We start from the raw sequence: 21,804 nt of genomic DNA on the forward strand, positions 1-21,804 counted from the left end.
CCCCCCGCGGAGACGCCGCTCGGCCGGCGCACTCGCCGCGCCGGCAGGCGCAGTGGCTGGCGTCCACCAACGGGGCGCCGGTGGTGGGCGGCGTCAAGAACAGCGAGGGGCGCCCCCGGCCGCACGCTCCACGAGGTGCTGGCATACCTCGAGGGCGGCAATGACCCGCCGCTGGCATACCCTGCTGCAGCGGCCGCCCCGCCCCCGCGCCGGAGCACCGGGCAATGGATGCCCAGGAGGTTCGGCTCCTCCTCGTCTTCCTCCTCTCAGTCCTCCTCCCGCTCCTCCTCCCATTCCTCGGGCTCGCCGGCGCTGTTCGACGTCAAGGCCGAGCCCGCCGCGGAGACGCCGCTCGGCTAGCGCACCCGCAGCGCCGGCAGGCGCAGCGGCTGGCGTCCACCAATGGGGCGCCGGTGATGGGCGGCGTCAAGAACAGCGAGGGGCGCGCCCGGCCGCACGCTCCACGAGGTGCTGGCATACCTCGAGGGCGGCAATGACCCGCCGCTGGCATACCCTGCCGCAGCGGCCGCCCCGCCCCCGCGCCGGAGCACCGGGCAATGGATGCCCAGGAGGTTCGGCTCCTCCTCGTCTTCCTCCTCTCAGTCCTCCTCCCGCTCCTCCTCCCATTCCTCGGGCTCGCCGGCGCTTTTCGACGTCAAGGCCGAGCCCGCCGCGGAGACGCCGCTCGGCCGGCGCACCCGCAACGCCGGCATCATTATCAACGAGGGTGGCAGGCGCGCCTCCTCCTCGGCTCCTCCGCGCTACGTCAAACCAAAGACGGAGCCGGGGCTCGCCGCCGTCAAGACGGAGCCGGGACTCCCCATCGTGAAGATGGAGCTCGGGCTCGCTGGCGGCGTCAAGGAGGAGCTCGACGACGCGGCGGCCCTCAAGTGGGCGCGTGAAGACTGGGCGCGCACGGAGCTAGAGCGCCAGCGCCTCGCCTACGAGCGGTTCGAAGCTCGGCGTCGTGGCCGGGACGAGGGAGGCGTCGTTGTCCTCGGCGACAGCGACGACGACGGGCAGGGATCCAGCAGGGGTGGCCGCATCAAGAAGGAGAAGGCCGACGACGACGAGGATGGCGGCGACGTCGGCGCGCTCAGCGACTTCTTCGCCCCTTAGTTGGTTTTTTTATAACTTATTATGTAACGTCGAACATGTCGAATATATATCAAGTTTGCCGAACTTCAGCTAAACGTTTTGTCCAATTTGCCGAACTTTGCCGAATTCGTTTTTGTTTAAAAAAAACCGCGTCTGGGGGCGACCCTGGGGCCGGCGGCTTGCCGTGATGGTAATGTCGCTGGCACGAGAAACAGGGCTCACGTCAGTACTGATTGAGTCTAATCGCAAAACAGCTCTGGGGTAGGCAATCCGAGGGGAAATCTAATGGGATTTGAGCTTCATCATGTCAGCCGGTCTACTTATTAATTATGTAAGCACATTGTTGTGCAAAAGAAGCTCTTTTACAAGAGTGTTGTAAACTACTCTGATGTTCTATAGTAATCCCTGGTCAGCTTGAGCTCAGACAGGTTACCGCTGAATGAATAAAATGCCGGAGAGCCCGCTCCAACTTGCAATGATGTTCTATAGTAGTCTGCACAGTTGGGCGTGGTTGGAAATAGACAGGACAGGCTTCAAAATGACATGGGAGATAATATTAGGAAATTTATGCCTGAAGCCCTTGATTGCTTTCTTTTCCAACCGTGTGTATGCGTTTCCGTAGAGGGTTGTGTGCGCTGCCCTTTGTTAAAGGGAACACAAGCATCAGTAGTATCGGACATGAACACCTCAAAGTTGCAATTCAGAGCTAGGAGTACAACATATGTTGCGTTTCTGCACTCCCTCTGTTAAATGCACAAGTACTGATCTTCAAAGGTATAACAACCACAAGGAAACACCATTCGCATCCAGCAGCTCATCAACTCAAACATGGCATGTCAGTCATGTTACCTCCAGCTAAAGTCCCATCCGGCTCACTACAGCTGATCCCCACGCGGCAAATCGGCCAGTCCTTAATCACTTTGAAGTCGACCTGTAAAGATCATAATTAATATTGCATAGGCTCGTGGTATAAGACAAAGTTAATAAGCACAATACCTTTGGCCCAAAGAGCTTCCGTATGTTGTCAATGTTACGCAGAATCATTGTTGGCCTGCATTCAGCACCAAAATGTGGTCAGCACACATCTCCTGCAATTCGACAGATAAAGCAAAGATTTCTCTTGCACTTCTATCCGATACATTAGTTGCAAAACAAGGATTGCGAAGGTGATTTATTTAATTATTTTAGAAAAAAAACTTCAGTTTAACATGTATAGATGCACATAAAGGGATCATTCATATGGAAACCAGGGCCGGAGCTAGCATTGGGTAAAGCCTAGGGCTAAGCTATCTTGAGTTGTGATGCCCTATGATGATTTTCTATACTTCATAAGAATGAATTGCAAGGGTTGTTATTACTAGGCTCGTCTCCACGACTGATGGAAACTGTGCCGGTTTTACCTTTCAAGTGAAAAAGACCCCAATTTAACATAGAGATGCACATAAAGGAATCATTCGTATAGAAACTGTGCCAGTTTTACCTTTCAAGTGAAAGACCCCATGCGATAACATTAACACCCTCTGGCAGTCCCATGGGAAGTAACATTTCAGGTCTGAACATGCCCGAGTTGCCTATTTCCACCCATTTCTTCAGATCTTCATGGTAGCTGGAAAAAAAAACATAACGATGATTCATGGGATCACAATAACCTTGAAAACAATAGCGATCAAAGTTGTTCTGACCCGAAAATCTCCATGCTTGGTTCAGTGTATGGATTGTAGGCAGGTTTGAAGCGCAGCTTTGACATGCCTAAGAGCCAGAAAAGGAGAGGTGGCATTATTAAATCACCATGCATCCATAAATATTACTCCCTCCGTTCATAAATATTTGTCTTTCTAGAGATTTCAACAAGTTACTATATACGGAGGAAAATGAGTGAATCTACACTCTAAAATATGTCTATATACATCCGTATGTGGTAGTTCATTTGAAATCTCTAAAAATCTCTAAAAAGACAAATATCTAGGAACGGGGGGAGTATAATAAAGTTGATGGCTTTGGTTTAGCACCTAGCCTGGAGAAGAAATCCTCCAGTACACCTATCAGAACACCAAGCGTCAAACCATAGTCACAAATAAGACCTGAAATCAGAAGCATTGGAAGTAGCTTCCTTGTTAAAAGGGTTATGTGTGTGTGACACCCAAGATGAACTAAATATCAATCAATTGAACACCCCATAGGAAAGAAACAAGAGAATGGTTACCTTCTATCTGGTGGAATTCTGCAAGATGAGTTCGGTCCACAGCTTCATTCCAGAAAACACGATCAATAGAATAGTATCTCTTAGGAGTTAGGAGCAAAATGTTCCTGAACAACCATGGTGGTTTGTCAAGAAAAACAGACCTCGCGAACCATTCAACAGAACAGAAAAAACAACTGATATCGCCTACACTAATTTAGTCAAACTAAGACAATATAACTACAATGGAATTACAGACATAAAATAAGCATCACTTAATTGCTATACCTCCTGTGCTAGCTTGTATAGCATCCTTGCGGAAACTGCAGTTGTGTGAGTACGAAGCAGGTTTTTCTCCGCCTCGTCTCGCTTCCAATCATAACCATATCTGCAGACAGCAACCTCAAATTAAGAACTCTTTGGCTAAACTGCAGCAAAGACACCACAACATACCCTTTGGAGCCATAACCACCAGATTGATGGACTTGCTTCACTTTCTCAAGATAGTCATCAGGTAATTGTGTTGTTGTAGCAGGGGCTGCAAAAAAGTTGATTGATTAAATATGTTTAAATCCAACTGTTGGCTGAACATAAGTTACAAACCTTTACCTTTGAGGAAAAATGTATCGTGCGAATCACGAGCAGGATGCTGTTGTGGCTGGAACAGTGCATCGAAATTCCAGAAGCTACCAAAGGAAAGACAGCCATACATATGGATCTTTATCTTCTTCTTTTTTACAATATATGGATCTTTATCTAGGAAACTATGATATGCTATACACTACATTGCCTTGTCATATACTCATAACACGGTGTTGTCACCAATCTATCAATCCTAAAACCTAAAATAACTTCCAAGTTTGTAGAGAAGATCTACCAGTACAAGAAATTGACAACAAACAGGTATGAGAACAGAAAAAAAACAATATCTTGTCTTATATTGTATTTTACCTGCTCTCTACAAACATGTTTGTAGGCATCTCACTGAACCTGTTACATCAAGTGATAAAATGAATTAATCCATTTTCTGAATATTGCCTTGAACTGCAAATATCATGAACAAAATATTTTTATTTACCCCATCTCAAGAAAAATGTTCTGGATTGCTTCACGGACCTGAAGAAAATCCACGAAATAACAGTTATGATTTATCTGGTTTATCAGATAAAGCTGTATGAAAAAACGGAACACCATAAAGATTTGAAGTACCTCCAACAAGGGTTGACTGTATCCTATCGCAATAGGTTGCCCTTGAGCTTCATAGTTATAATCTTTAAATTCCAGATCCTTCCAGTCGCCACTTTAGGAAAGAAAAACCATTTAAAAGGAAAATATATCAGAAGTCTGTTACTGTTATCCATTAATAGGTACATACAAAATTGATCTTAAAAGCCGATTTTAACATGACAATAAGTTTAATGTAGCCTTTGACAGATAGGATAAGTACAGCTGGACTATGTACAAGAGAAAAAGCAATGAGGAGTCTTCTATGTAGTTTTCAATTGCTCATGGTACATTATAGTTTACTGCTCAATTTTGGAAATTAGCTTGAGAAGTGACATCAAATTACCTCTTGAGATGTTCTCGTGTCACATCGGTAGCCAACGTTTTTCTCTTTACAACAAATTCAGGTCCCTTCTTCAGTGAATACCAAATAACTTTTCTGAAAAACAGCGAAGCAGGTGTAAAAGTTGGGGATAATCGACTATTTGATACTGTACTTGGCTAGCATTTATTGAAACTGTAAAAGAGATATCTTCAAAACAGATACTTACTCTTTTGTTACAAGCTTTCTTCTCTTCAACTCCTTTATTAGATCAGGAACAACCTACATGAAAGACCTTTTTTCTTAAGAAGGGGTAAAGAACTATTTGATATTGTACCTAATAAATAATTGTGCCATGCCACACAATCCAGTAAATGGTTCCAAGTGGAAATGCAAAATATAGGAGGAACAACAAGCAATAAGCAACACCAACCTTCCCTTTCTCCAGTCTTTTAAGCTGCTCTTGCACCTCATCCTGTAATTGTGCCATGCCATCACACAATCCAGTAAATGGCTCCAAATGGTAATGCAAAATATAGGAGGAACAACAAGCAATAAGCAACACAAACCTCCCCATTCTCCACTCTTTTAAGCAGCTCTTGCATCTCATCCGTGGTATCCTCGACCTGAATAAAACGAGAAGAAATTACACAATGTCATGCCAAAGCTCAAGACAGATAAAGGCACGCACGCACGCCCAGAGACCTTCAGTGAACATGGATGTAACTATTGCACATTGAAATAGTTGAACTATGATGATGAGGCAATTGTTTTCTGCATCTACAACCCAGACATTGGCGAGTTGAGAACATGCCAGGCAAGTTTTCAATACAAATACACACTGAACTGAGCTCTATATCTCTCCGACGACAACAAAGAGAAGAGACGAAACGAGCTCAGCTCTATACCGTTCTCAGCACGATCCCTCTCTCAAATCTAATCCACTTGTTCTTGGCTGCAGCCTTCCGTGCAATATCGAAGACGACGTCCCCGAATTCCTCCTACAATGCAGCACTCTGAGCGTCAGAGAACCCCGGAACCGAAACTATCGGCTCGAATCGAGCACCTCCTAAAGGGCACAGAGAGGGAATTCACCTTGAGCGCGGCCCTGGAGGCACCCTCGGGCGGGATGGCCGCGACGAGATGCACCTCGCGGGAGCCCCCGGCGGCGTAGCCCTTGGCCTCGTCGGTGAGCACCCACGCCTCCCTGGTGATGTCCTGCGGGCAGGAAAGCAAGCACGGCTCGTCAGGTCTCGGCGGAACAACTCGGGGAAGGCAGGGACGACGCCATGCCGTACCGTGCTCTCGATGATGTGGAAGGCGCGGAGTCTCTTGATAGGAGGCGAGGGCGCGCGAGTCGGGGATCTCGCCGTTGGCGTTGAGGTGGGCGAGGAGCGCGCCCTCCACGTCCGCCGACGGCTGCGTCGCCGCCATGGCCGACGGCGATGGGGTTCCGGGAATAGAGGTGGCGAACACGGGGGTTTGGGGTTTGGGTTTGGTCGGGTCGGGTCTGCTCTGGTCTCGCCAGCTTCGATTCGGTTTTTTTAATACCCAAATTGCGTACCATAGCTTTATAAAAGAAGAGAATTGCAAGTACAAAACGACTACCACTCGCTGCGAACAACGAGCGTAGCACCCACTCCACAACCGGCTAGTCTAAGGACAGCTAGCAACGACAACACAACTACAACGCAGAAGGCCCTACCCTAATTTGAAAACCTCGCCGCGTCTCGACCGACGTCAATCACCTCCGAAGAACAGCAACTCTCGCCAAGCTTCCCTCGTCAACGCGCCATCCCCCCTTGATGCCTAAAGGAGGTGGCAAGAGGATGGCAGGACTCGATCCGATATGAGAAAGGCACCGTCTTGGATTCACCACCAACGACCGTACATTGCGCCGGAGAAGAACGAACTAGGGCAGCGGCGAACACCGGTGGAGCGCAACATAGGACCTCCAAACCATGTCTCCTGGCACAATGCTCCCAACAGAGAGACGACATCGAAGACGTCGCCATCGTGCCGATTCCACACCAAATCAAGGCTTTCGCCCGGAGACAACGGCCAACACCAAGAAGACAAGGAAAATGGCGACACACTCAGCGACGCCTCCAGGGAGGGGAACGACACCCGCAGGTGCCATCGCCGCCGGCCCGACCAGAACCGGACAGGATTTTCATCCGTAATGTCACTCATCTCCACGCCTTAAAGTTTGGGGAGGCACTGTCCATGAATCCTCGCACCGCCGTCACTGCAGCAAATTGCCGACGAAGCTGCACAGCCGTGATCCTCCAACACCAGCACTGCCGAGAGAACACGCCACCAACAATCCCGACGAGGAGCCGCCGCATTCTACCACGCCGTGCAAGGGCCTACTCCACCACGTCGGCCTTCACCCGCACCAGGGACTGCCAGGCGATGGAGACAGCACCAAAGACCCAGATCGAATCTGAGACGATTCAGATCCGGCCCGCACCTCCATCCACAATCCAGCGCCCGCGCCTCCGAGAGCACCACCGCAAGCCCCTCACGAGGAGGCAGCCGGCCGCCCGCTGCCCGCAGGATCTCCTTCCTGGCTGGGCCTCCTCGGCGCCGCCGCCTCCATGGCTGAGCTCGAGCCGCCGCCACCATCAGCGCCCGCGCACCACCAACCTCCACCACTTTGCAGCAGCTCGCCTGGATCCGCCTCTCCATCGCGCTCTCCGGCTCGCTGGCTTCGGTTCGGTTTTATACTAGCGTGGTTCGACTTGGCAGGCAAGTCTGGACGGGGCTTGCCTAATGCTCCCCCCGTGCTCCCCTGCGTCCATTCTCCATCCAACGATCAGATTAAATCTTCTCCCCCGCGTCTTTTTTCCAGCAAAGAAAATACCAAGTGCCCGTACTTTTTTCAATCTTTGTATTGGATGGGTTTGTGTGTATTTTCTTCTGTCCACTTCAGTGGCCGCTCGAGGCAGGCAGTGCTACTGCTGGCCAGTGAGCTGCGCACCGTCGGCTCTCAGCTCCGGGCATCTCCTTTCGCCGCCGAACCACGGCCGCCATGCATGCAGCAGCGTCCTCCTTTCTGGTCGGCCGAACTCAGAGCATCTACAATCAGACCTCTCAAACCCGTCTCATACGCTTAAACAGGTCGTCTGTTCATTGTCCGGTCATTTTTTTACTCAAACGAGCTCCTTAAACGAGCCTCAAACGTCCGGACTGACCGGCACCCTCGTATCCAGCCTAAATATGGGACGGATATGGGCACGCCCGCCACGTCGGTCTGACGACGGGGTCCCACGCGAAAACGCCCGGAAACCCGACGGTCGACAGACGCCGCGTCCGTCGCCATGGTGTGAACGCCGCGTGGCGCCGCTCTGGCTCGCCGCCCAAGACCAAATCCGCCTATTTAAGCCAGCCGGTGTCCCACAACCATAACCCATCCACCTCCCCCCCTCTCTGCGCCGCCAATCCGAGCCCATCCAAGTCCTCCCTATCCCGCTACGGCGCTCTGCCCACGGTCGGACGCTCCGCCCACGCTCCGGCACTCCGCCATGGTCCGGAGCAAGATCACCTACTACGCCATGCTGACGCCGGAGCGCCCCTACGAGATCCAGAAGGAGATCCGGCGCGAGGCAAGCCGCGCGCGCCGCCCGCATCGCTGTCGGGCTGCCTTCGGACTCGCCGGAGCCGGAGAAGGAGGAGGCGCAGTCGGGGGAAGAGGAGGAGGAGGAGATGGCTCCGATGGAGGTGGAGGAGTCAGACCAGCAGGTGTCGGCCTTCAACATGGAGCAGGCGGAGGCGAAGTTTGCCGTCGCCCAGTCCGACGAGATGGCCGACCATCAGGCGGTCCTGGAGTCCATCCAGGATGAGGCCTATGTGGAGACCAACTGGGCGTTTCTCCGGCAGGAGCAGGCGGAGTCCAACGCGCTCTTCGCCGAATTCGACGCGGAGATAGAAGCGGAGGAGGCCGGAGCGGAGCAGCCGGAGGAGCCGGAGCTGCAGTTGTCGCCCATGCTGCCGGAGCCGGGCACGGAGATCGTCGTGATCTCCGACGAGGAGTAGCTAGGATCGACGTAGTACGTATGTTCTACTCCCTTTTGCATGTCTTTGTATGGAGATAAGAATCGAGTATGAGATGTCCGAATGCAACAAGTGAAATTTGAGGCGTGCCCGCATGTCTTTGTACGGGCGTTTGAGGGACCATATTTATCATATGTGGCTATAGAGGCTCTCACCTCTAGCATCGACGCAAGACCGTGGTGGCGCTTGTTGTACCGGACATGCCGCTATGCACCAATGCATGCCACGACGTCCTCGCGCCGTCGTCCGGGTCAGCTCTGACTCACTCCCGGCATCCAGCGGCATCGACGCAGGACTGTGGTGGCGCTTGTTGTACCGGACATGCCGCTATGCACCAATGCATGCCACGACGTCCTCGCGCCGTCGTCCAGGTCAGCTCTGACTCACTCCCGGCATCCATCGGCATCGGCGCAGGACCGTGGTGGCGCTTGTTGTACCGGACATGCCGCTATGCACCAATGCATGCCACGACGTCCTCGCGCCGTCGTCCGGGACAGCTCCGACTCACCCCCGGCATGCAGCGACACCGACGCGAGGGCCGACAGTGCCGCTCTGCTGGCAACACTGTTGTGCACAGCACGACCATGAACAAGTATGCCGTCCTCGCGCGGGTCAAGTCACCTCCGACATTGGGGTCAGTTTGGTTGCAGGGCCTGTTTGGTTAGAGCATCTCCAGCCGTTCGGCCCCCCAGGGCGCCGAAAAACTGCGCCCTGGGGGCGAGCCGGCGCTAGTTCGGCCCCTGGGGGCGGCCTAGCTCCCAGCCACGGCCCCAGGCGCCCCAGCCTTGGCAAATTCAAACATAGTTCATTCCCGCGCCCAAAAATAAACGCCACAATCCGGCGATCAAGCGGTGATCGGCGATCGATGAAAAGTTCGGCGTACAAAAATCAGAACAGAAACGCGCATCAGACGGCGAGGTCGGCCTCCGGCGTCGGCGGAGTCGGCGTGCGCGGGCTTGACGGGGTCTCTGTGCTTGGCGGCGTGGCTTCTGCGCTGCGGGCAGTCTCGGCGGCATCATCGGTCGGGCTTGTTGGCGGCGTCGGCGTGCGCGTGGGCGTGGGCGGCGTCGTCGTGGGCGTGGGCGTGGGCGGCGTCGTCGAGGGAAGCTGGTCCAGGATGAGGCCGACATGCGCCCTGTACCACGCCTTGACCGCCTCGTCGGTGCTCTGGAGCATATCCGCCCCGCCCAGCAGGAAAGCCAGGTCGGTGTTCCTCTTCTTCGCGGCGACGTTGGTCCGGAGTAGGTCGAGCTTGACGGCGCTTGTTGACATCAACGCCGACCACCGCGCCTCGGTCTTCTCTTCACGAAGGACGGCCCGGGCCTGTGCGTCGGCGAGGTAGTGCTGGATGGATTCCTGCACGCGAGCGATGGCCGCGTCGGCGTGTTTCCCCTTCTTGGCACCTTTGTTGCCGTCCGGCCGCCCTTCTGACGCGCCCGGAGCCGGCGCGTCCGGCTTGTATGTCTCCTTGGCCTTCTTGAGGGTGCGCCGGACTTCCGCCCACCTGTCGCACTTGTCAATGCGCTTGTAAACGTGGAGGTACTTGAACTCGGCGTCGTTGTTGCTCTGCCTATACAGGCCGAACATGCGCAGCAACTGCGCGGGGACGAACAAACAGTTGGCGGGCGCACACGGCGAAGAGAGACAAGAGACCGGCGTGGCATACCTGATCCTCAATGCTGGCGCCGCTCTCCGGGCGAGCGGCCACCTCCTCGACGACACCATGTCATTTGTTGCACGCCCCCTGTATGCACCCCCAATGGTTCGCCATCGCCTTCGACCCGCGCTGCATGTAGACGCCTTTGAAGTAGGGGTCGACGAGCTTGCGCTCATCGAACTCGGCCTTGATGCGCGCCCAGTACGTGTCGATGCTCTGGTTCGCGCCGGTGGTCGGGTCGAGGCAGACGACTTTCCATGCCTCGGCGAGGCATTCCTCCTCCTTGGACGCCCACTTGATGATGTCGTCCATGTCGGTCTCGGTCTCGTCGGCGTCGCCGAGGTGCGAGAAGGGCAGTGCGCAACGGCGGAGAAGGGGCGTCGGGGAGGACGCGTACGCGGACGGCGAGTAGTTGTATGGAGGGTACTACACGCCGGTGAAGGCGGGCGAGGGCATGCGCTGGGCCGGGTGTCCATGGGGGAACGTGACATTTGGGTTGAACCCACCGTGCACGTCCCCGTCGGTGTAGCCCGACGATCCCCATGGCTGCGGCGTCGGAGACCCGACACCTTGCTGGCCCCAGGGCGCGTACGGCGTGTGGTTGCCGGGGGGATTCATCATCACCGCGCGTGCCGCCTCGGCCTCGGCCTGGTCCGCGGAAGCGGCAGCGGCACCCGCAGCCGCGCGTGCCGCGTTGTCACGGGCCTTCTTGGCGAGGGCCCTGTTCCGCCGGTCGGCGGTGACGGCCTCCCGTCGCTGTACTTCTACCCTCCAATCGGCGTTTGTCATGCCCAGCGGCTTGGACGGCGGCGCCCTCGGCTTCCTCTGCTTCGGCTGGGCGACGGAGGCGGTCGCGGTTGCCGCGGCGCGGGGGATGACGTACTTCTTCGGTGCCATGGCGGCCGGCTGGGAGGCGAGCGGGAGAGAGAATGGCGGGAGAAAAGGAGAAAATGGAAGGGAACTGGGGGAAAAGCGGGGAGAAACGGCGGGAAGAGGCGCTCGACTCGCCGACAGGGCGGACCCACGCGCGCCTTTTCGCTTGTGCCGGCGCCCCAGGCGCCCCCAGGGCGCCGGGTTCTGCCTGGGTCCGCCGGCACCAGATTCGTCCCGAGCCGGCGAAAACGGGCTTCTGAAGGGGCGACTGGGCCGTTTTTTCGACGCCGACGCGGCAAAAACCGCTTGGGAAGGGCCTGTTGGGGGCGCGGCTGGAGATGCTCTTAAAGGCCTGGATGTTGTGCCTGGGAAAACGAGGAGCCTAGGGGGAGCCTGAGACGACAGAAGTTTTATGCCTGGCCAGGCTTGCCTGGCGCATGTTGTTTGGTTCATGTCCATGGCATGCTGATGTCACACATGTATTTAAAGAATATTTTAACATTAGACAGTACAACTAGAGCCTCTGATTACTGCCAGGCAACCACTGTGGCATGCCCAGGCGCAAGGAAAGGGACGTCTGGGTCCGGCTAACTATGATGCCTGGATTAAAATATTACTTTTTCTTCAACTCAGCCAGGCTAACCACCCCTCTGGCATGGCCAGGCCAGGCACCCGCTTTGTCTCTCAGGTTATCAGTCCAAACAAGTACCAGGCACATTTCAGGGAAGGTCCAGGCTAGGCATGTTGCACTGTGGACACAAACCAAACACGCTCGCAATCCAGGGACAAATTTGCCTGGCCTGAGACATCCCTAAGATGTGCGTTGACATTGTTTGGTTGGCTACCTGGATTCACGGACACGTGCCTGGCCTGAAGCTCGTTGCAGCTAGATTAGCCTGGCTAGCTCCCAGGCAGATTGCTTAGCCTGGTCCGGGCCGACGGTGGCGGACGCCTGGGTTCCAGACAAATGCAATTTTAGGCTCATTAGTATTACTTGCGTGCTTCACTTTCTGTCAAATCAGCCTTCAAATCTATTTTTTTGTTGTTTAATTATTTGTCTCAGGCCAGGTCCTCAACCAAATATCATGTGTGCACACATGTCTGGCTAGGCAAAAAATCTTCTTTTTCTCGGTCCAACACCAGGCATCAGATTTTACCAGGCACGAAGCTGAGGACATGAACAAAACAGGCCCTGACTGTCACCAGAGGCACCCCATGCCGGCCATGTCGCAGTCGTAAATACGCGGGCCGTCCTTACATGGGTTACCTCGCCCCGCTCCCCTAGAAGAAAAAATGATGGTCCATTGGGCCTCATCCAATAAGAGCATTTCTACCAGATCTCGTAAAAGCGGCGGGGGGGGGGGGGGGGGGTCGTTTTTCAGGCGGTTTTACGGGACGGGCGAAAATGATGGCCCAAACAGGTTCGCTAAAACGGCCCAACCCGTAAACCGCCCTCCAATCTGCTATATATGCCTGTGCCGGGGCTCTTTAGTGTATCCGTCCGCCTTTTTCTCCATCCCTCTCTGCCGCTTTTCTTCTACTCCAGTGATAAATCGACCAAGATCCGGCAGCGTTTTGCGGCGAGTTTTTTCACAGAAAGCGAGCAGAGATGTCGGCGGCGGGTGCGGGTCGGGGTGGCCGAGGGGGACTTGATGGCCAAGGCGGCGGGCCTCCTCGCAAGCGCGGCCACGAGAAGGAGGCCTGGAGCTCCTTGATACGTCTCCAACATATCTATAATTTTTTATTGTTCCATGCTATTATATATTCTGTTTTGAACATTTAATGAGCTTTATTATACACTTTTATATTATTTTTGGCACTAGCCTATTAACCGGAGGCCCAACCCAAATTGCTGTTTTTTTTACCTATTTCAGTGTTTCGAAGGAAAGGAATACCAAACGGAGTCCAAACGGAATGAAATCTTACGTGATTTTCGGAACAAACGTGATCCAGAGGACTTGGAGTGGACATCAAGCAATCAACAAGGAGGCCACGAGGCAGGGGGCGCGCCTCCACCCTCGTGGGCCCCTCGTAGCTCCACCGACCTACTTCTTCCTCCTATATATACCTACGTACCCCGAAAACATCAGATACGGAGCAAAAACCCTATTTCCACCGCCGCAACCTTTTGTACCCATGAGATCCCATCTTGGGGCCTTTTCTGGCGCTCCGCCGGAGGGGGCATCGATCACGGAGGGCTTCTACATCAACACCATAGCCTCTCCGATGATGTGTGAGTAGTTTACCTCAGACCTTCGGGTCCATAGTTATTAGCTAGATGACTTCTTCTCTCTCTTTGGATCTCAATACAAAGTTCTCCTCGATTCTCTTGGAGATCTATTCGATGTAATCTTCTTTTGCGGTGTGTTTGTCGAGATCCGATGAATTGTGGGTTTATGATCAAGATTATCTATGAACAATATTTGAATCTCCTCTGAATTCTTTTATGTATAATTGGTTATCTTTGCAAGTCTCTTCGAATTATCAGTTTGGTTTGGCCTACTAGATTGATCTTTCTTGCAATGGGAGAAGTGCTTAGCTTTGGGTTCAATCTTGCGGTGCTGGATCCCAGTGACAGAAGGGGAAACGACACGTATTGTATTGTTGCCATCGAGGATAAAAAGATGGGGTTTATATCATATTGCATGAGTTTATCCCTCTACATCATGTCATCTTGCTTAAAGCGTTACTCCGTTCTTATGAACTTAATACTCTAGATGCATGCTGGATAGCGGTCGATGTGTGGAGTAATAGTAGTAGATGCAGGCAGGAGTCGGTCTACTTGTCACGGACGTGATGCCTATATACATGATCATACCTAGATATTCTCATAACTATGCTCAATTCTATCAATTGCTTGACAGTAATTTGATTACCCACCGTAATACTTATGCTATCTTGAGAGAAGCCACTAGTGAAACCTATGGCCCCCGGGTCTATTTTCCATCATATTAATCTCCTGTCAACAAGTTATTTCTATTACCGTTTATTTTGCTTTCTTTACTTTTAGTCTTTACCATAAAAATACCAAAAATATTATCTTATCATCTCTATCAGATCTCACTTTTGCAAGTGGCCGTGAAGGGATTGACAACCCTTTATCGCGTTGGTTGCAAGGTTCTTATTTGTTTGTGTAGGTGCGTGGGACTTGAGCGTGGTCTCCTACTGGATTGATACATTGGTTCTCAAAAACTGAGGGAAATACTTACGCTACTTTACTGCATCACCCTTTTCTCTTCAAGGGAAAACCAACGCAGTGCTTAAGAGGTAGCACTCCTCCCTCTGCCCTTCGGTGGAGGAATGGCGCAAGGAGCAGGCGTGCTGCCACGGCGCACGGTCCTGCAGCGCCTGTGCACGGGCATGGACAAACTTCGACCGTCTTCACCACATCTTTGATCCGGCGCAGCAATGCCGCCGAGCGGCCGAGCACGCCTGGTTCGAGGCGAAGGAGGTGGCCGCCGCCGGGGACGAAGTCGCAGCGGCGCGGGTGCCGACGCTTCGGGAGGAGTACGACCTCGCGTACGTGCTCTGCAACTCCCTCGTGGAGCACCACCTCGGCACGACAAGTCCGACTCTGGCTCCGATGATGGCGAGGATGAAGACGAGTAGAACTCCGGTGATCCATCTAGTATAGTTTATGTTTAAGTTTTAGATCTAGTCTAGTTTAAGTTTAGAGCATCTCCAATAGATGATGTATACTTTGGCGGTCCAAACCGGTGATGGTCCAAATTTGGAGCACCAAAAAGTGTTTTTTACATCTCTGAAAAAGGCTCAACTCCAACAGATGGTCCAAAACGAAGATGTAAAAAAGAGAGCAACTCCAACAGATGGTCCAAAACGAAGATGTAAACCGGCCGCGCGGCTGCTGTTCAGCCACTGTACGGTCGGCGGTGGTGGCGACGAAGGTGGAGGAACGACTCCTTGGCTGCTGGAGGACGCCGCCGGCCGTGGCTGCGAGTCGGTGGCCCGAGCCGCCACGGCTGCCTTCGAGATTTTGGCTGGCCGAGCCGCACTTTCGGCCGAGTTCCGGGCGCGATTCGCCGGCCGTTTGCCTCCGCCTCGTGTCTTCGTCGCCTTCGTAGGAACCGCCGGCGCGATGGTGCTTGGCCGAGGCGGCGGGCGAAGGGCGGTGGCATGGACGCGGCGGCGGAGGCGGCGACGTGGGTCAGCCCACCGGCTGCGGGGCGGCGGTGAAGGCGGCGGGGTCGCCGGCTTCGACCATGGCGGCGGCAGACGGGCGGGTCGCGGGCGGGAAGGCTAAGGAACTGGCGGTTGGTCGTTTCGCGGGCGGCCGCGGTTTTACTCAATTGTATCTCGTGATGTAAATTTGCACCGCGGGGTGTTGAATTCTACATCACCGAGAGGCAGTGGTCCAATTTTTTTACATATGGACCGTCTGTTGGAGCTGCACTTTCTGCTCTCGAATCTTCAAAAGTTAGCTATTTTTACATATGGACTATCTATTAAAGATGCTCTTAAGTTTGTACTATATATATCTAGCAAGTGACGTGGTATGTAGGGAACTATATTTAATTTGCTTGTATGAACTATGTTTGCGCAACTCTGATGATGTTTAACATGACGTGAACTAGTAGTTTCAAATTAAGTAAGAACTCCGGCAATGTTTACGAGATTTATTCAGCCGGTTCGTTACGGTAAACAAAATTTGCGAGACGGCGGTTTACCGGATCTATGATCCAAGTCTGGACCGGATCCGTCTCGACCACAGCTCTCGCTTTCGTCCGCTCCCATATCCCGCTCGCGCGTGCGGCGCAGTGCCCATGGCGAGCCCGCCGTCGCCGCGCCTGCTCTGCGCCCTCCTCGGCGACCGCCTCGCCGCCCTCTCCGCCAGGCCGCTCCTCCGCACCGCCGCCCCAGGCAGAGGTACGCGCCCCTCCCCCATTCGCGCTTCGGCTCAAACGCTTGTCGCGTCAGCTCCTCCGGGGGAAACATTCGCTGAGAAGACGGCTCGGGTCTCCTCTTGCAGGGCACAGGCGGGTGACGTGCCAGGCCACGAGAACGCTCTCCAGCCTGGTGGACGCCCTCTTCAACAGGAGGTGAGCTCCCCGGTCGCCATTCCCTGCCCTGCCTGTCGGATAGTGACGACAACACTAGATTACCTGCGAGCTGTTATTTTTTGGGCGGACAGAGTGGTCATCTGCAACCTGGTATGCGTAGGGTTACGATAAACACACCTTTGTAGTGATTCATAATGGCCTGATTTTGCCTATCTTGGAGGAACACATGTATTTCCCATCTTTTATACCAACCGCTCTAAACTGAAGCTGAAGCTGAAATGCCAGTTTATTGATTGCCTTTATCCAGTACATAGCAGCCCGAATCCACAACTTGGTGCATTGACCTTGACCACATAGGGAGATACGTTTATTGCTTGTTGATTTCAGGGGATTATACCCTGCATTGGTAGCTTCGTTAAGGTTTGGATGGTAGTGGTTCAATACAACATTTACATATATGCAGTTGCTATTCATTGGCCAACTTAAAAGAAATATCGAATCAGTCGGTTTTCGATGAAAGAGAGCAGTGCAGCAACGAGTTAGAGCCGACCGGAGGCAGGGGTTTGACCCCCCCCCCCTCCCCCGAGAAAGATTAGAAGCGCCCGAGATTGAGCCGGGGTCGCTGGCGAGGGCTTTACCAGGACCTCGCTGGAGGTGGGGACGATGGGGCTCGCCGAGGCGTCGTGGCCAGAGCAGAGGAAGAACCTTGACTGGTTTGGGTTGGGGCTGGAGGGGCCTAAAAAATCGACCGAAAGCAAAAGTTTTTTCAGGCACCTGGTGCATAGGTGCCTCCTTTTTCAGGCACCTGGCGCATAGCCACATAGGTGCCTCTCCTTACATGTACTGTTTTGTATGTGTGAGTACCCATCAGGGATGTCGTGCGGCTTGTGCCAATCCATGGAAATTGGTCATATCTTCATACTCACGAAGATGTTTTAAGATGCATCATGCATTTTGATCATCTTAGAAAGTTGCACATAATGTCCCCTTGCAACAAAAACTCGAGAGGGTGAACTAAATTGTTCATGCTGCCATTTTGGAACACAAGGCCCGACAGGGAACTACTTCTGTTGTCAACAGTAGTAATAAATTCTTGTTCTGGTGATATGATCTGACTGAATATTTTCTTTCTGAAAACATTACTGTGGTGCTTTAATTTCAAGGAGATGTGCTAAGAAGTGAGATAATGCTTGTGTCAGAGTTAGATAAACAATATTCGAAGTATCGTTAGATAAACGGGTACAAAGTTCCCTGAGTTTACTGATCTTGTGAAATATGGATTGTGCCTGTCTGTACTGTATACTCTGTGTTGCTCGTATATGTTTGTATGGTGAAAATCAAGGCATACTTTATGCTGTGCCTGTTACATATATTACTTATAGTGTGTGGAGAGTACGGTTGAATTGGTCTCTGCCTTTAAATTGTGTCCATTGTTTGTAGATCTCTGGTACATTTACTGTTGTATGGAGCATACATGTAGATTCACAGTTACGCTTTTTTTGGACTTCTACAGAAGTCGGGATGACTCACTGGAAAGTAACCCTAGGCGCCTACGACCTGGGAAAGTGTCTCCTCGTCTAACTGTTCCCAGTCATATACAGCGGCCTCCTTATGTCAATTCTCGTCAAAGACCTCAGATGAACGATGGACCTGAAATACATGATGAAAAAGGGATCGAATGCATGAGAGCTTCTGGAAAGCTTGCCGCGCAAGTTTTGAAGTTTGCTGGAACACTTGTAAATGTAATGTTGTTATTGGCACCGGTACCTGAATATTCTTTTTTAGTTGTGGAACGTTACATTCACAACGGAAATCTCATTCCATTCATCCAATACTTTGTTAAGAGAAAAGAGCACAGCGGGCAAATGGATCCTCTGGTAAAGGTTAAGGCAGGACACATCTGATACACATTTTAGACACCTTTTAAGTAGTTTGTGAAGTAGAAGTCCCTCCTCATAAAGTACTGCATTTCTGAAAATTAGCCCATAGACTCGGGTGGTCTAAGACTCGAGTGTCAAAAATTGATCGGTTCTTATTTACAGCCAGGCATCACAACTGATGAGATAGATAAAGCGGTGCACCAAATGATAATAGATAACGGTGCATACCCGTCACCTCTTGGTTATTGTGGATTCCCGAAGAGTGTTTGCACTTCAGTGAATGAATGCATCTGTCATGGGATACCGGATTCTCGTCCACTTGAGGTAAGCTATCCAGCATCTGGAGATAATTACTTTGAATACATACCAATCAACTTACATTTAATCTTTCTTTGGACAGGATGGCGATATCATCAACATCGATGTTACTGTCTATCTCAATGTAAGCCAAAGATAGTCTATACATCTCCTGAACTGACTATTGTTAAGTCGCTGTGCTTCCCTCACAGACAAAGTACAAGTAAAGAAAGAAACTGAAGTGCTTATTTGTGGTAGATATCCTTTGTGATGATTTTCTAGAGGATATTTCGTTCTAGTGGTTTCTTGCTTGTTGTGAACAAACATCCAACATTCCTTTTTCTATATGAGAGAATGCAAAATCTACGTTGGGCGCAGATTCAGTTGATATATTACTTTAATTCCATCTGTTTTTATATATATATGGAGTATTGTAGTTTTTTAAATATAAACTCTGAAGCTATAGTTGGTATCTAAATTGACCCATTCCCTTTTTGTGGTCTATGCATATTTGATTCCAGGGTTACCATGGTGATACATCTGCTACATTTCTCTGTGGTGATGTTGATGATGAAGCTAAGAAGTTAGTTCAGGTTATCTCAATTCTCTCATAAGAATATTCGGTCTAATACTCTGTCTCTAGATATGCATTAGTCTATGAAGGCAGGAACTCCAGCTGTTTGCTGGCATTAGCGATATGCCTGTACTCTCTTCCATTTTTTTTCTTGTTTTTTGGCTCTTGTACTTTCACAGGTATATGTCTGTCCTCTCTTCCATCTTTAAGCAGTTGTATATAGCTATACAATGGGGAATAAGTACCAATGCAATCTGGACATAATTTGTTTGCATGTTAGAGATGTAATTATTTTCAGTCAGATAGCAATAAGATCACATAAGTTTTTCTTAGAGAAGCTAAAGGTTCTTTATGCATTATTTTGTTTCAAAGTTTTATGAATGTTCTTTTTCCCAACCAGGTAACAAAAGAATCTCTTGACAAGGCTATATCAATCTGTGCTCCTGGGGTGGAGATCAACCGCATTGGTAGAACCATACAGTAAGTAAATGGGAGGCTTGCACACTTGTATTTTTCTCATCACTGTTTCGCAATATGTTGATTCTGTGACCAGGGGATTCTATGTTTCAGAAACTTTCTGCGGCAAAAGTCAGAAATCGGTGCTGTTTGGTTCTTTTGCATCTAGCACATATTGATAGTACCCATTTTCTTGGACTTTGATTACAGTGGACATAAGAATGGATTCTTTTTTTTTTGAAAAGCAATAACTAATTGTGTCCTTGAAACAAACTATTTTGGTTTCTCTAGAGCTTATATTCCCACCGCAGTTTCTCTGGGCAGCTCTGGAGAAGCTGTTTCTGCACAAGCTGCAGCCAGAAGAACTGGGCCTAAACATACTTTCCTTGCCATGTTAGCTTGTGTTGCACTGAACTTGGCTTGTTAGAATTTGGATATTTTGTGGCAGTATCCGATACAGTGACACACTGATAGAGGTAGACTGAGTACTGGTTGAGTTTGTTGGACATAATTAAATCGAAAGCTTATTCCTTCTGTAGACCTGTAATTATTATATATTGTGCTTACTGGATATCGTCGTCATTTCTTCAAACGCACCATCTTACTGAAGATTTCAAACTTTGAAGGGATCATGCAGACAAATTCAAGTATGGTGTAGTTCAACAATTTGTGGGCCATGGGGTAGGCAAAGTGTTTCATGCTGAGCCTGCAGTGCTTCATTTCCGTGAGTTTGACATGAAAACCATTGCATTTGCTCTACTTCAGTGTAGATATATATATGTGCTGCCATGGACTAACGTCTCTTGAATTTACAGGCAATAATGAAAAGGGCCGCATGATTTTGAACCAAACATTTACCATAGGTACATTTCTCCACTGTCGCTACAGTCTGTGCACATGGTGTGTCCTTGTATCAATAATCAGCTAGGGATTAAAGAATCTGCATGCTTGTGCACATTAGCTTTGATTACTTCATAAATCGGAACTGTGTTCCTTGTAGACATAGCTTCAGTCAAGTGTACTTATATTAATTTATAAGGCTCACTAGCCTTCATAAGAAGTATATGAACACTAACAGATTCGCCTGCCTGTTTGTGTGTCGATTCAGAGCCGATGCTAACCATAGGGAGCACAAACTCGACCATATGGTCCGACGACTGGACTGCGGTGACGGAGGACGGGAGCCTGTCAGCGCAGTTTGAGCACACGCTACTGATCACTGAAGACGGCGTGGAAATACTGACGCAGTGTTAAGCCCGGCCGGAGAACAAAGAGGTCAATGAGTGAAAGGCTGGATGGCAGGGACGGCAGAACCTGCATTTTTTTTCTGGGACTACACATGGTCCAATCAAACTCCAAGTGCAAAACTACACTTTTTTTTCTTGATACATCAGTAGGTTGATGCATAGATTATATACAAAGTTTTGCATCGTTGTTGGGATTATAGGGTGAGCTTGCAGATCAGATCAGCCCCCTTGGTTGTTGCGGGTAGGCCTGAATTCTGACTGACTGCCTGGATTCTGATTGAGTTGGTTGGTTCTGCGGTTGATGAAAGCCATGTCTTGCCGCATTTGTTGGCAGAAAGAAATTAAGATCTGCTTTGCTTTATTGATACTTCTCCCCGATTGATTATCAGCCTGATGCTGCTTCATCAATCAAAACTTTTCTGCTGTCGCTCTCCAATGCGTGCTATGTATTTCTATGAAGGTCCAGACATTTTTTTTTGCGGGAGGCTGAGCTCCATGGAGCTCGGTTTCGAAATATCATTTTCTACACACTGATTTTTTTTTTGATTTTTTCACAAACATACATACACATGTATACTATTCCCTCCGTCCCATAATATAAGAACATTTTTGACACTACACTAGTATAAAAAACACTCTTATATTATGGGACGGAGGGAGTATGTATGTACAGATTTCATAACATTATACACACATGGCGTAAAAGAAAGACAAATATGTATTCATAGGAACTGTTTTACTATTTGTTCTGCTCTGTTCTGTCTGTAATTACTCTATTCTGTCTGTGATTAGAATCAGAGTTGCTTGCAATCAGAGCAAACCATTCTGGCATTTTTGCCACACTATGCGTGTTCTGCTAAAAATTGGAAGAATTACGGCGCCCAATGGAAATCCTCCACGCAGCTCCATCGATCCGCTGTAAT

General features: G+C 50.7%; 1 protein-coding gene and 1 pseudogene across 2 annotated transcripts; one reads left to right on the plus strand and one right to left on the minus strand.

Annotated features, from left to right (window-relative positions):
- Nucleotides 1-1,405: 1,405 nt before the first annotated feature.
- LOC123145615 (phenylalanine--tRNA ligase alpha subunit, cytoplasmic-like) lies at nt 1,406-6,354 on the minus strand (annotated as a pseudogene).
- A 9,711-nt stretch (nt 6,355-16,065) lies between these two features.
- Nucleotides 16,066-21,242, plus strand: LOC123145616 (methionine aminopeptidase 1D, chloroplastic/mitochondrial). Of its 2 annotated transcripts, none has more exons than XM_044565079.1 (10): nt 16,066-16,293; nt 16,397-16,466; nt 17,941-18,304; nt 18,470-18,631; nt 18,708-18,749; nt 19,126-19,197; nt 19,579-19,658; nt 20,261-20,358; nt 20,450-20,497; nt 20,743-21,242. In XM_044565079.1, the coding sequence occupies exons 1-10, from the start codon at nt 16,191-16,193 to the stop codon at nt 20,886-20,888; spliced, it is 1,185 nt and encodes a 394-aa protein (XP_044421014.1). In that variant the 5' UTR covers nt 16,066-16,190; the 3' UTR covers nt 20,889-21,242. The 2 variants fall into 2 exon arrangements, with proteins under 2 accessions (XP_044421014.1, XP_044421015.1); XM_044565080.1 differs by having other exon boundaries at nt 17,941-18,169.
- The last annotated feature ends 562 nt before the right edge of the window (nt 21,243-21,804 follow it).

Source organism: Triticum aestivum, chromosome 6D (assembly GCF_018294505.1).
Source record: "Triticum aestivum cultivar Chinese Spring chromosome 6D, IWGSC CS RefSeq v2.1, whole genome shotgun sequence".
Classification (NCBI taxonomy): domain Eukaryota; kingdom Viridiplantae; phylum Streptophyta; class Magnoliopsida; order Poales; family Poaceae; genus Triticum; species Triticum aestivum.